This window comes from Anguilla anguilla, chromosome 8 (genome assembly GCF_013347855.1).
Source record: "Anguilla anguilla isolate fAngAng1 chromosome 8, fAngAng1.pri, whole genome shotgun sequence".
Taxonomy (NCBI): Eukaryota; Metazoa; Chordata; class Actinopteri; order Anguilliformes; family Anguillidae; genus Anguilla; species Anguilla anguilla.
In genome coordinates, this window is record NC_049208.1 from 35,851,740 (window position 1) to 35,866,781 (window position 15,042).

At 40.3% G+C, this 15,042-nt stretch overlaps 2 protein-coding genes across 7 annotated transcripts; both read right to left on the reverse strand.

Moving 5' to 3' along the window:
- Positions 1-359: 359 nt before the first annotated feature.
- lrrc69 (leucine rich repeat containing 69) lies at positions 360-5,939 on the reverse strand. 6 transcript variants are annotated; one of them, XM_035431296.1, is made up of 8 exons: positions 5,698-5,939; positions 5,455-5,581; positions 5,279-5,351; positions 4,838-5,033; positions 4,449-4,520; positions 4,054-4,155; positions 3,086-3,259; positions 360-1,363 (listed from the first exon to the last, which is right to left on the reverse strand). In XM_035431296.1, the coding sequence occupies exons 1-8, from the start codon at positions 5,872-5,874 to the stop codon at positions 1,256-1,258; spliced, it is 1,029 nt and encodes a 342-aa protein (XP_035287187.1). In that variant the 5' UTR covers positions 5,875-5,939; the 3' UTR covers positions 360-1,255. The 6 variants fall into 6 exon arrangements, with proteins under 6 accessions (XP_035287187.1, XP_035287186.1, XP_035287189.1 ...); XM_035431295.1 differs by having other exon boundaries at positions 3,086-3,265; XM_035431298.1 differs by having other exon boundaries at positions 1,230-1,363; positions 3,086-3,265; positions 4,054-4,186.
- Positions 5,940-6,574: 635 nt separating this feature from the next.
- otud6b (OTU deubiquitinase 6B) lies at positions 6,575-13,308 on the reverse strand. Its single transcript, XM_035431301.1, has 7 exons — positions 13,115-13,308; positions 12,430-12,581; positions 12,169-12,267; positions 10,037-10,349; positions 8,667-8,728; positions 8,262-8,368; positions 6,575-7,433 (listed from the first exon to the last, which is right to left on the reverse strand). The coding sequence occupies exons 1-7, from the start codon at positions 13,182-13,184 to the stop codon at positions 7,349-7,351; spliced, it is 888 nt and encodes a 295-aa protein (XP_035287192.1). The 5' UTR covers positions 13,185-13,308; the 3' UTR covers positions 6,575-7,348.
- Positions 13,309-15,042: the final 1,734 nt, after the last annotated feature.

Here is a 15,042-nt window from a genome sequence, read left to right on the forward strand (position 1 = left end):
AATTAAACCTAATGCATAATTCATCAACCCCGAGTCTTTAGACACTGCAATGAGCTCTTGAGGACTAGATGGGAAATTAATTCTGGGAAATGACGTACTTCTTGGGAGCGAGCAGATGCCATTGGTCTGGGCAGGAAAACGGGAAAAATTAACTGTCATATCATCTATTTAAGCCTAAGAGAGGCCAAGTCTCAGAATAAGGACAGTAGAACATCGTGCACTTTTCCATTTGCCTCCTGCCTCTTTGAAATTCTGATTTGGAAAAATATACTGTATACAGTAAACATAGTTTGAGACTCATGACCTTTAACTTGTGCCCCCTTTGCACAAATAAAATTCACAAAACACATCACATTGGATGTTTTATATACTGTTTTTATGTGAAAAGAAATTAGCCACAAGGAACTGTACAGGACCAAGAAGAGCCGAATGACAAGTTCTCAGCATTATACAGACTTTTTCCCCAGCTACAGCAACCTTTCAATATTTAACAGAGTACGTTTTTCAGAACTCAGTCTGGCTAGAACAGGGAGTATGGAAATGTGGTGATATGCCTAAATTAAGCTGAAGATAGCCAAATACTTCATGCATGTTCAAATGTACTAGAATTTATGTCTTTGACATTTATATAAAAACACAATTGCATATCTGCACAAAGACATCAGGCCATCATTCTGTACTACTGTTGTCACCTAGTGGAGGACTTGTGCCACAGCATTTAGCAAATACCAGTAAGTCTCGGGATATAAAATGCAATTGCTTAGAGACTGACAAATATTGAATTTGGAATATGTTCTTTTCTTTTGGTATATTTAATGTTGTAATGTAATTAATTTTTTTTCTCAGATGTAAATTTGAGTGTATTTTAAATGATGTCATGGAGAAAAGCACAAGATGGACTGACTTTATTTGGAACATTAGATGTTTACAGCAGCAGAACACATCTATTTATAGCTGAAGAAATTTTGCATCTGCTTTTAGATGTGAATTAGCAAAGAAGTATTGAACATATGTGCAGGCTATTTTTTGGTTTAAAAAATGCGTGTATACATACACACACATATATATATATATATATACCGTGTGTGTGTGTATATATATATATATATAAATGTATTTTTTTTTCTTGCCATGTAAAATGGAGCACATCACACCACAGACTTCCGTATAAAGATTTAGCCACAGTAGCTTTTAACCAAAGGTCATTCTAAAGAAAGCCATTCAGAGGCATATAAACAGACTTACACCTTTTTTTCTATACAGATGCAACTCCGTAGTACATGTGACCGCTCTGGTTGAAGCAGCTGTAGGAACAGAGCTGAACTCGCACTGGGACGGACTGCGAGCTTCTCAACTTCATGTCCTGAAGGCAGAAATGGGCAGGAGTCATCCTCCATGTCAATTATACCCGGTTTTCCCATTATATTCTAATAATTTATGCTTGTCATATTATTATTATTCTTATTATTATTATTCTTATTATTATTGTTATTATTATTATTATTAACAATATTATTATTGTTCTAAATACAGCCTTGCCAGTCGCACAAGGGTCATAGTATCCATAGATCACTGTATCCATTGAGAATAGGCAAACACAGCAGAACAACATTAGAATATATGGACATAAGAGAGCATAAGAATATATTGATGGGAATATGGTCATGGTCCAGCTCTACTCCACAACCTGTTCTCTATGCTTTGCTGCCACCAGGTGCCTAGCTCCCCCCTCCCAGCACTGACACAGTCATCGGTCCTCTCAGCCTCGACTCATCTCCCTACTGGCTCCCCACAGGTGGAATGACCTTCAGTCTGCTTCATTCAGGACACCAGAGCCCTTCCCTACCTTTCAGCATAATCTGAAGACCTTATTCTCTATTTCCCTACCCAAAAAACCCTCTCTACCTTCCCTTCCACATGTTAATTCCAGTGACAAATGATTCTCTATTACTGGTGTGTTACGGCTCAACGACTGCACCCTCATTAATTGCTACTTGGGATGCTGGTGATCTAGGCCTTTTCTTTGTGCACTAACTGTAAGTCGCTATGGATAAGACTCTCAACTAAATGCCTAAAATGTAAATGTAAAATGTCCTGCCCATCTAGGCTGACCAGTCACCTACAAATTAGAGTATTTAGCACTGTGTCAAGCCAGGATTTGAACACCCCTAGGGTCTCTGCCTCTACTACATGACTATTAGATGAAGATAAAGGATGTTAAGGATGTTAAAATGGATTTATCAAGCTCTGACTGGTTAGTCACTTCTTGTATCACCAGTATGCTAACAATCCATCCATCCATTATCTATACCCGCTTATCCTGGGCAGGGTCACGGGGGGTGCTGGTGCCTATCCCAGCGTGCATTGGACGAGAGGCAAGAACACACCCTGGACAGGCTGCCAATCTATCGCAGAGCACACACACCATTCACTCACTCATACCTATGGGCGATTTAGAGTCTCCAATTAGCCTACCTGCATGTCTTTGGACCATGGGAGGAAACCGAAGGAAACCCGTGTGGACATGGGGAGAACATGCAAACTCCACAGAGAAAGGCCTGATTCGAACCCAGGACCTTCTTCTGTGAGGCGACAATGCTGCTCACTGCACCACCGTGCCACCCTCATATGCTAACGACCCTAACCAAAATCAAAAAGTATAGTGTATTGCATGACCCCTCTGACATATTGGACTTAATGTATCTGGTGACTGCACTGTACTGTGATTTTTTTCTCAAGTGTTAACCTGTTCTGATTCGCTCATTCATTATGAATATTCAAAAAGAGAGTGGCTGAAGGCTGAACATCTATAGTTTGCAGTGCAGCAGACAGCATAGAAATCTCCCGTTAACCTTAATTTTTTCAAAAACAAGGAAGTAAGGGGTATTGGAAGGAATTTTAGAACTGTATATGCATTCTACATATCAAATATCAGTGTCCATACTTTGTGGTGCTGTGATCATATCTCTAGCAGGTGTAGTGCTTTGGCAAGATGAGCAGTTTGCCAGCCCTGGCATCATTCCTATAAATGTAGCTGTACGGACTATGATTGAGACAGGTGCTGCCATAAAGTGCAGAGCCATACCTTCCTGAGGTTAACAAACCGCACGCACTCCAGCCAGGTGGTGAGGAAGGCCTGAGAGCAGAGGGCACACCTGCCCGCCAGAGACAGCGCGTCCGCCACGGCCGGGTGGAGCGCCAGGGCCCGGCGCAGGACAGAGCGCTCCCTCCTGCACTCCATCAGGATCAGCCTGGCCGCCTGCTCCTGGCCAAGAAGGGACGGCAACAGGCATGACTAATTGAGCCCCGCTCGTCAACCTGCTGCAGAGAGGCCGCCGCTCTCCTCCCGGGCAGTCTCGTCTTGAGTGGTTTTCATAAAAGCCCAAATTCTTCACACGTTCCCATGACCAGAGGGAATATAGTTGGTTTTTTAATTTACGAAGTGCGGGATACATGACCTGCTCAAAGGTGTTCAAACCATGAAAAAATTCAAAGGCTGACAAGCTACCTTCTAGTCCTGCTTGTCCAAAGCAACAACTTGTTTAATAAATGGTAATATAGATTAAGTCTGAGCTCCTTTACTTCAAGAATGCGTACATTTTTCTGTGAACAAAGAAAATCTCTCTTTCATTCAACATGGATGGCTTAGAGAGCACTTGGGTTGTATAGCTGTGTTTCCTTCCAATGGGTTGTTGGGCATACGGGTATGGTTTGTTAGTTCAGACATTTTTATCAACATTTAGTTATGTATGCGCCGAATCTGCCAAAGAAAACCTATGTCAGTTGCTGGATCTGGAGCAGTTTTCACAGATTATAAAGACAAGGCCATCTCCAAATGTATGTACAAAACATTGCAACATATGTTTCCATTTACATCTCTTTTCCAAATTATTTGACACTAATTGCAACATTAATATGTGGAATTGCAAGAAAAATGAATAAATACCGCACATGGATGGCACTTAACCTAATACAATGCATTCAGCAGTGCTCCCCAGTAATAATAAAAGTACTAAGAGTAGTAAGAAAAGCACTCAAATTTAAACACATTACCTTTAAAGACAGCACCTCTGTCTCTTGAATGGATTCTACCAATTTGTGCTGGACGAAAGCATTTCCTTCGCAGTACAGCTCCTCCACCCTGACAAGGTGGAACTAGCAGACCAGTATCATACAAACCAGTTAACTGCTGAACGAAAGTAAATTCAGGAATTTACAACTGGTGAAAAGTAAATAAGTATTTATGTAGCACAAACTGTATTTTACCACATCTTCTTCGTCTTGACAGTTATTTGCCTTTCCTCAGCATAGAATTGATTTGTTTTGAAGAATGAATAATAGATTCAGATCCAATATACTTATTGGATATTGGTATTATTTTTTTCCTCAGTATGTTGTCTCATTAAAATAAGCCAGCACCTCTAGACATTTTTAAATGACATACATACATCCACTGGAAACATGGTCAGACAATTTCCTGCAACATCTAGGACTTTGAGCTTCGACAGTCTGAATATCCCCTGTGAAAAAGGATGAAGACTTGACTTAGTAAAGTAGGTATTTTATATAAAATTATAATTTGGAAAAAATATTGCATATTAAATTGAACAGCAGGCCTATGGACTGAATTTTGTGCTTTAGGTTTGTTAGTTCCTTTACCAAATCTTCAGTTTAAGAGTCACATAAAAGTTTAACACTGTCATTCACAGATATTTTCTTCATACCTGCAGCAGCACAGACATGTATAGATACAGTATAAGCTGTCCTGACTGAGTAAGAATTCATTATTATTCAATAATATATTTGCAGAGCTTGCACTAGAATGAAAGGATCTTACCTCAGGTAGTTCTTTCAGATAGTTTCTTGCAATATAGAGCTTTGACAGTTGTGGCAAGAAGCAGAGTTGTGGTGGCAAAGTGACAAGGTTGTTGTTAGTTAAGTTGAGCTCAGTCAGCTTATTAAGCAAAGCTATTTCAGCAGGAATAACTTCCAGTTGGTTGTGAGTCAGACTCAAAATTTCCAAGTGAGTAAGCCTGTGGATAAATGAGACCTTATGCTTTAGTTGGATCCTTCACCTTGCACTATTCGTTCAAAAAAATCTCCTTAGGCACTGAGATGTGAAGCATTCAGAAATATAACTGAAATCATGCACTGGAAAGCTAAACTTTGCAATGGTTATCTCAAATAGCCTTTTTATATACCAATGGCATACATGAACAAGTATATTCTTACAGCAATGACATGACTTTTGCACAAATAAAAACATGTTTTAAGTTACCCTTTTATCTCTGGTGGAAGGACTCTAATTTTGTTGTGATTCAAATTCAGAAGGACAAGTTTTGAGAGCGCACCTGCGGAGGACAGCTTTGGTAAGGTTCAGTACTCATTGTAATAGCTGATAAAACATTCCATTAGCAAATCGGGTGTATGTAATGTTTATCAGAATGGACGTACCAAAAATGTCTTCAGGCAAATTTTCGATTTGGTTTCCAAATACATACAGTTTTCTTAGCGATGGAAGATACTTCAGAACAGGTGGAATCTCTTCGAGAAGATTGTTTCCCAGGTTCAGCTCTGTCAACTTTCGATAGGTAAAACTGGTTTAATCGATCATGATTAATTCATTATATGTGGAAATTTAGCAAATGCTGCTGGTTGCGATAAAGTCGTTTTAAAATGATTACGTTATGTACTTACGTGGCACAAAGACTGCAATTCAATGGGCAGAGTTGAAAGGCAATTGTTATTTAACTGTAGTTTCAAAAGACTTGTAAGATTTGCAACTGTGCTAGGAATCTGGTTTATATTCTTAGAACTCAAACTAAACGATTTTGCATTTCCTCTTAAAGCTCTGATGACAAGATTGTTTGCCATTTGAAGTCACTCTCCTTGAACCTCCGCATTCAAGGTACAGCGTTTCTATGGAAATAAGACGCATCAAGAGAAAATGCTGTTGGCCGCAGAACAACAGCGACCTCTACCGCTGTATCTGTATTCCGGTGTTAAAACTACTCTCATCATTTTGGTTATTGTATGAAACTGTACTGAACGATAAAACTTTCAATTTCACTAAGAAAAGCACCTTTTAAAATTATATTGCATTATGAAAATGATCACCATTTGAGCAGAATTATTGCCAGAACTACGTGAACCACTTGAAAATGTATACATCATACAGGTTGGTGGCAATTCATTCAGATCATGTTCATTACTTTGTGGTAAGACTTGCATTCCGCCTGATCGACACAGTGTTTCTGCTGAAGACATCAGCAATGTACTAACATAGCACCATATTTTGTCAACCAGAAAAGTTTTAACCCATTTCAAATTCCAGTTCCTGGTGACCAAACAAAACTTGTTTGGATACAAATGCTGTATTTTGCATCATTAAAAAATGAGTATTAAAAACAAGATGGAAAAAATATTTTGAAACTGTTATATTTCCTTTCGCCTTACACACCTTCCAAAGTACCAGCTTGAATTTTCCTATTGCTGTTATAATACATATATTTATGACAAATTCCAGAGGAAAACCCCCACCCCCCAATGTTACCAATAATAAAAAGGCAAAATATTCAACAGTGGAGATTGTATTTTATTGAGTCAGAAAAGGTATGCCACTTAATCCAGTATTTTGAATGTTTGTGAGTATATGAAAAGTGCCAATATAGTTTGGTGTTCTATCCTGTAACATTGATATCGAAGAACTGCGTCTCCCAATCTAATCAGCTATAAAGTGAGATACCTGTGATTATAGCACTGTGCTTCCGCAGTAGACAGAATCACATTGGTTCTTAATGATCACAGAAGCTACAAAGCAGCAGTCTAATTATAAATGGTACATGATGAAATTCCCTCAGGCACAGCCTCTGTCTTTGGGCATTGCCCATGTCCTGCAGTTTCTACACTCAGCTTTACGGTATAGGTTCTTCTTTCCCGCAGGAAGGTGCAATTAACTCAAGTAAAACTTAAATAAGCGGTGTCCTTTATGACTTTAATTGCAAGATGCAATGTTGTCATAAGCATACACATAGTCCACTACCCGTTTCAGAATATACCAAAGAATAAAATGGCACACAACTGAAACTACACTGAATTACACACTTCCACGACGTGACTATTCTCTGACAAGAACGGACACACTTAACCCACTACTGAACCCTCTCTATGGTTCATTTCAACAGCACACTGCTGTATTCGCCGTCTCTGACGTTTTAGGCTAAAGCATGATCCAACAGTCACTTCATTCCTCTCTCGCATCCCAAGAATGTCTTGAGAGACACGTCTAGTTACATCCTACAGAATCCTTAAAATGATATGGGGGGTTAGCATCCTTTGAATGATAATTTCAGCTCTCCTCTTCCTTAGGCGCTTCTTTCAAAGGCTCCACAGAGTTGTAGTGCTCTCCCAGTCCATACGCATGATGCATGTATCTGAAACAGAACACGTACAGTATAGGGTGTGAGGAAGGTATTCCTCAGAAGAGGGAAGACAGGCCTATTACCTGTGGACACATCTTATATCACTCATTTCTGCTAATTTGCCTAACAACAGCAACAATTAAGAGCACGTTTCACCATTCTACTTTCGTTTCTATTGTGAAATTACATTGTATTACAGGCATTTATACAGCCAGATATATACTGAAGCAATGTAGGTTAAATACCTTGCAGGGTACAATGGCAGTTTACTACCCGGGAATCGAACTGGATAAAGACCAGTTCCTTATACCTTATACTACACTGCCCTCACAAACTCATACCTAAACAAACAGACTGCTATAAAAAGTACTAGACAATTGAAAACAAGGAAAACAGAATACAAGCAGACTCCATCGTGTACTATTTTACTGTTTAGTTAATGGTTTTTACATTATTCTAATGTTTTTCATTGTATCAGATAATACAAGCCAATAAGAGTATTGCAAGAGTGTGGCATTTCAGAACTGAACTGAAAACTGAATATCTGAACAGGGCATCCTTTTAATAATAATAATCACTTTATTTATATAGTACTTTTCATACAACGGTTTGCAGCCCAAAGTGCTTCACAGAAGAGCATTTGCACAATTTTTACCCTTAAGTAGAGACTGCTTAACTGCATGCCAATTCATAACTTTCAAAACATGAGAACCAAATGGAACCCTACATCCAAACTTCAGAAAAACGGACACGTGTTACAGACAGGGGGGCAGGAAATGGAACCCCACAACCAAACTTGTGTAAAATGGACCACAGAGATCACGGGAGGTCTGTACTCACATAAGCGTGACTGGTGCGCCCTTGTACTCTTCCCCAATCACTATTGTGGGAGAGTCGGCCTGGATGACTTCAATGGGCATCTGGAGGACCTGAGTCAGAGCCCGCAACTGTAAAACAAATGACAACCATTATCAAAACAGGACATCCTTTGCTAATTTCATTAGGATAACTAGCTGCATTTTTACATTTCACCTGTATTATTTTGGATCAAATCCAGCTGAACAAATAGGAGATATTCGTAAATTCCAAAAGTTTCACCCAAAATATCATCAGAGGAGCCAGATAAACCACTGTGAGATCCGAACACAACTCCCAAAATCAGCATTACCAGGAGAGAATCACAGGCTCATTACATACTTCAGCAGTGCAGGGGGCAGTGTGGTGAGCCAGTGAGTGTGTCCTTACCTCCAGCTGTCCACCCCAGGCAGCAGTGCTCTCCACATCGCTGCAGTACTTCTCAAATTCACCTGAGAACACACATCACACACTCTTAATGACAGGGAACAAAACATGAGTCCAGCTTCACACAGCTGCAACTATTCTGCACAACTGTGTAAAATGTGGAGATCAATTATTCCCTGTAATAAAACATCTATGTACAGTCCTGACTAAGCATGGGGGGGGAAGCTTTTAAAAACGGTCTGAGTATCAATATTTAGTGAGAGAATGATTCATTGTGATGGCTAATCTGTTCTTGGATATTGTAACGAACTTCGCGGGAGTGGGGGGTGGTGGATTCACTTTTAGCGAAACAGCCAGCCAGTGTATGAAGCGGATCGCTGCAGATATAATTACACATCACTGGACTGAAGTCATCTGGTGCAGCAATGCGATCTGAAAAAGTAATGCTGGTCCCATGGGACCTTACTTTGTTCCACAGAGCTGTTGGCTAGCACTACAGTTTAATGCATTTTTTTTTTTTTTTTTTAAATGGTCATCAATGTGCTTAATTACCTGAACAGGAAAACATGACCAATGCATTTCCCCAGTGTTCAATAGCCAATTGCTTACTCAGTGTCCGAAAAGAGGCTGGATCAAGCCCAGATACACACACTGGCCCTTCGCTGGGTCTAAACAACAGCCATCCTTGCAGGGTGTTTTAATGGCTGAGTATCACACATAAAATTTAATGGAAGGAACGCTCGGCAGATGGGTGCCACGCCGGATGGTCCGACAGCGAGTCCTGACGGCGCCAGAGCCAACAGTGGCTGCCAGGCGAACAGTGGGCAGCGCAATGGGCTAAAGCAGGACCCCGGTGAGACCGTTTCACAAGGCTACTTATCACACAGCAACAACTGCCCCGCTCAAACAGGTGACTGCAGGCCTCCTGCAGCAGCTGCGTTAGACGCGCAGGCTTCTGCTGCAGTGACATCACAGCTCAGACGGACTACGGTGTGAAAGGAAGAAGCAGCGGCTGACGGTTTGCGCCTCAGAGCGTTTCTAAAATTGACAAAGGCCGCAGTTGCGCCTACAAACACAAAGGGGCAGTCCAATCGGGGATAGAAAGAAAAACATGGGTATAAAATGAAATCAAAGCCGACTCAACTAAACAACTGTACCCTTCGTATGAATCTCACTTTACAGTACGAACACACGTTTATGTAGATTACCGGCAGGGAAAGGGGTCTTCTGACTGAAAGTCATGGGCTCCATACAGACGTCATCTTGGATAAGAGAGTTATTTATGTACTCAATAAAACGCACTATAATGAACCACTAAAATAGATCGTTTCCCAGCTTTCATTCAACAGCATAGCCACGTTTCCAGCCCTCACCTGCGGTGTACATGTCCCCAGTGTTGGGGTTGGTGAGGAAGGGCAGGAAGTCGTCGGCGTGGCTCCTCATGTGCTGGGCGGTCAGGGTGCGGAGCTGCGCCAGGTCCAGGGCGTGCCCGCGCGCCCCCAGCTGGTCCTCCACGGCGCGGTACATGCAGTGCCCGTCCGAGGAGATCTCCCTGATTTGCAGCTGCCGCTCGGCCAACTTCTCGGACACCTTCAGCTTCTCCTGGTGCCTGAAGCCCGACAGGTTCATGACCTCAGCCTCAGCAATCCTGCTCTCCCTCTCCTTCTCAAGGGCTGCCTTCTTATCCTAGGAGGGGGGGGGGGGGGTTATCCATTTTATATATATACATGCACACAAACATACAGTGCCCTCCATAATGACTGGGACTGAGACATGTGTTTCTTTCCTTGATTTGGCTCTGTATACACTATTTTAGTCTTGTAATTAAACAATTCAGAAGTTAAGTGCAAATTCTCCGCCTTTATTAAAGGGTATTTTCATACTTTTTATTTTCACCATGTAGAACTCACAGCACTCTTTTATACATAGCAGCCCCTCCCGCCTATTTCAGGGCACCATGATATTTGGGACACACTCATGTCATGTCAAAGTAGTCATGTTCAGTAATTCGTAGCATTTCCTTCGCATGGAATGGCTGCTTGAAGTCTGAGGCCCAAAACATTGTCAGGTGCGGAGTATCTTGTCTGATGGTGCTCTGCTAGGCCTGTACTGCAGCCCTCTTCAGCTCCCGCTTGTTTCAGGGACTAGTTGCCTTTTTTTCTTTTTCTTCAGCATATAAAACACATGTTCAATTGGATTCATACCAGGTGACTGATGTGTTAAGTCAAGAATTTTCCAGTTTTTGGCTTTGTAAAACTCCTTTGTTGCCACAGCAGAATGTTTGGGATCATTGTCTTACTGAAGTGATGAAGTGCCATCCAATGGGCATGCAGGCATTTGCTTGAACTTGAGAAGATGTTTCTGTACACTTCGAAATTCATTCTGCTGCTGCTATCAGCAGTTACATCATCATGTTACACAGATGAGGCAGTATTCTTTGGATGTTGGGCAGTCGCTTTTGGCCTCCACATTTTGCTCCACATCTCTGATACAAATCAACCTTGGTCTCATCTGTCCACAAGACATTTTTCCAGAACTCCGCAGGCTCTTTTAGGTACATCTTAGCAAACTGTAACCTGGCCATCCTGTGCTTGCAGCTAAGTAGTGTTCTGGCTGTTGTAGTGTCACCACTGTAGTTCTGTATGTGAACTCTTGTGTGGACAATAGACACTAACATAGGCCTGAAGAGTGTTCCTGATCGGTCAGACAGGGGTTTGGGGGTTTGTCATCATTATGGAGAAAATTATTTGGTCATAAACTTGTAGAGGTCCTCCTTGGCCTACTAAGCCCTTTGTGAATACTGAGCTCTCTTTCTTCTTAATGATGTTCCAAACAGTTGATTTTGGTAAGACTAAAGTCTGGCCTATGTCTATGGCAGTTTTTTCTTATTTGTCAACCTCATATTGGCTGCCTTGGCTTTCATTGGCACAACTCTTGTCCTCATATAGACAAACACCAATAACAGACTTTGAAGGAAATCAAAAGCCTAGAATCAAGACTAGATACTGAAAGCTCTCTTATAGTAGCACTAAGGAAGCAATTGAAACACCTGGCTAATCAGAAACACCTGTGAAGCCATTCGTCCCAAACATTTTGGCACCCTTGAAGTGTATATAAAGTGCTGTAATGCAATGGTGAAACAGAAATACAAAAAAAAACCTTGAATTTATTTGTTTGATACGAATCTAATATTGTACAGTACAGAGCCAAATCAAGAAAAAAATGTTTTAGTCCCAAATGTATTATGGAGAGCACTGTGTGTGTGTGTGTGTGTGAGAGAGAGAGAGAGAGAGAAAGTGTGAGTGTGAGTGCATATATATATATATATATAGACAGACAGACAGACAAAACTAATATGCACAAGCCCGACAGAGGTCCAAAGGCAAATGATATGAAACTTAGTGGCTCTTGCACAGACTCATTCGCTATGAGAGAAACAGGAATGTGATGTTTTATGATCAGAAAGCACTGAAGTTCTATCAGATCCCTGAGAGGCTTTTCTCACCCGCCTCTTCTGAGCCTTGGAAGTACGACTTTGCTTGGTTTCTTTCGGTTCTTCAACGTCCAAATCCAGTTTCTCTACCCCATTTTCGATGGTGTCAACCTTAAAGAAACACTTCAGATGTGAAACCAATTAATACCAAATATAGCCTTTCATGAGAATACCTTTTAATTTATGCAATGCACATTATATATATATATATATATATATATATATATATATATATATATATACTCAAACAAATACATTGTAAAAACTGCATACCTTATCTCCATCTTGGTTATCGTTTAGCTGCTTAAGTTCTTCCTCATGTTTTTGATTGAGTTCAGCCTCCAGCTTGGCAATGTCTTCTACAAGTTGCTTTCTCCTCTTTTTATCGTTTTTGGGGACAGCATTTTTCATGCTTTGAATTTTGGCTGCAAAATATCGAATATATATTTAGGTATGTGTTGTTTGAAATGAACTGATTTGTTACCGCTATTCTCTTTTGCTTTCATCCAGTTAGTTGCCGTGTCATCATATGAGAGATAAACTACCAAGATACAATGACAATACATAACATCAATGCTAGCAATTATTGTCATTGTTGTTAGTTAGCGTTAGTGGTTAGAGCAGGTTCACTAATAGCAGACATGAAATCGGTATTTTAAATATTCTTACGACACGTTCAAGTCCATATTAGGCTGAATGGCGTGCCAGTCTTGTTGATTCACTTAAGATTTTTGGCAAGCTAGCTAGCAACAACACATTTGTCCCCATTCAAAGGATTTGCTGTGCAAGCGAGCTGGTGTTAATGTTCATGCAGAAAATGACAATGGTAACAATCACTGCGTTTTGCTTGTGAACCCCCCGGCTAAGATGAAATCGTCTGGTTTGTATGGGCATGCTAGGCTAGTTGCTAGCCAGCTAGCACTAGCAAGCTGGTTCACTATCCCGAGCCCACACATACCCTGCAAATCCTTTTTCTCTTTCCGATGTTGTTTGCTTACGAGTTCCTCCGGCGTCTCAGCTACTTCCATTGTTGTTGATAGGGTGTTAAATATAAGTGAATATCTAATCAGAAAAATATCAAACACAGTAGCATGCTTCTCCCTGCCATGACCAGCAGACAGAAGGGCCGAGTGATCTACAAGGCGCACTGTCAATGACGTTTGGTTTCCGGATGCTTGCATTTTATTGGTCACTCGAAAGCATAGCTGCCGTCGACGCGAGTGGGGTTGCCAGATCACAGAAAACGCAGTATTTCAACAGGATTTAGAGAAAAGGAAATCGAGAATATTGGGAGAAATGTTTGTGTGGAGAAATTGATTGGGAGCGTACAGCGTAGTGTTCGTTTAATTAGATTCGGATACTTAGTTCTGCAAGTCCCTGCTTCTTCTTTTACGTGAACAGGAGAAAAAAGAAAAATGTAAAATATGTGAAAATACCTTCAAATGAGTATTTTTGACTCTGTATTACAATGGAAATTTGCAGCACTTCAGATGACCACAGTGACTGCAGTGAATACCTACATTGAGATATTATCTGTGGTTTGACATACTCCAGCACACCCACAGAGCTGATATAATGTAATGTGACCATAAAGGAAAAGAGGCAGTCTGGCCCAGAGGAAAAAGAGAAATGGCAGAAGTAGACAAACAGAACAATTAAATCAAAGCAACTGACACTGATAGATGTAGCACTGCCTGTCTCGTCCAGTGAAAATATGGTGTCCCAAAGACAAAGAAAGAAAATGACCTCATAAGCAAAGAGCAACTGGTTTCCCACTGTTTTCTAACATTAGTGAGCATCATTTTAATTATGTGTTTTTATTATTAACAGGTTAAACATGTGGGCAGGATTTGGCATGACCTTGGGAGCCATGGACCTCATCCTTCAGTAAACAACAGAGCATTTAGCCCAAGACTTGAGACATCCTAGCCAGCAAAGAAAGCCAGCTATTGATTGGTCTTTTTTTTTTTTTTTTTTTTTTTTTTTTTTTGCAGTATGTCATAATATGCCCATAAGGAACAAAGGGAGTCATATTTCCTTTTGTTCATTTCATGATTTGGCATTACGGCTGACAAGTCAACAGCTCATCTACAGGATTAGCAGGCAATACAACAACATTTGACCTTTAATATTATTAACCCACAATATAAAGTAAACTGATTGTTAAGAGAGGTTTTAGATCACCAATATGTTTTATAGTAACCTCAGGGGAAACTACTGTATCAAAACTCTTCCTTTCTTATATCTGCATTTAGTTTTCTGAATAACTATAGCATAGAGTGCATGTTGTTGTCTGAGAAAGTGCAGTATATGCATCTAGTGAGTGAAGTACTGAACTCACTGCCAATGAGTGTGTGCAGCCCATTGTTTAAATTATATTATGCAGTATGGAATGACTGTGTCCAGTTAAGAGTCTGAGTTGTGACATTGTGCTTCACACTTGAAAATTAAATTATAACATTAAACCTCTCATGTAAAACAAAGCATGTGTATTTAAAAACCAGGTTCCCCTGGTCTGAATCTTGGAAACCTGAAAAAAGGCAGAAGAAATCACAGAACATTAATTTATCAAATGTATTCAATTTATTAAATGACTTAATAGATATCATGCCCAGCACCTGGAAACAACTGAGATAACATGACCCACTGTAGCAATAGTAACAAGCGCTTGAAGCTTAAAAAAAAAAAAAACTGGCAGTTGCTGGCTGTTTTGCAATTACTTGCTTAATTTGGTCCATCACAGAATGAAAGAGCAAGCTTTTTGCCTTTAATTTAACAAAACGTTGTTAGAAATAAAGCATCGTAAAATTGCATTATTAAAGTAAACATGGATACCGTGTGTCAGGTTTTATATCTTTAAATATGTTGGACATTGCAAGGTTTGAG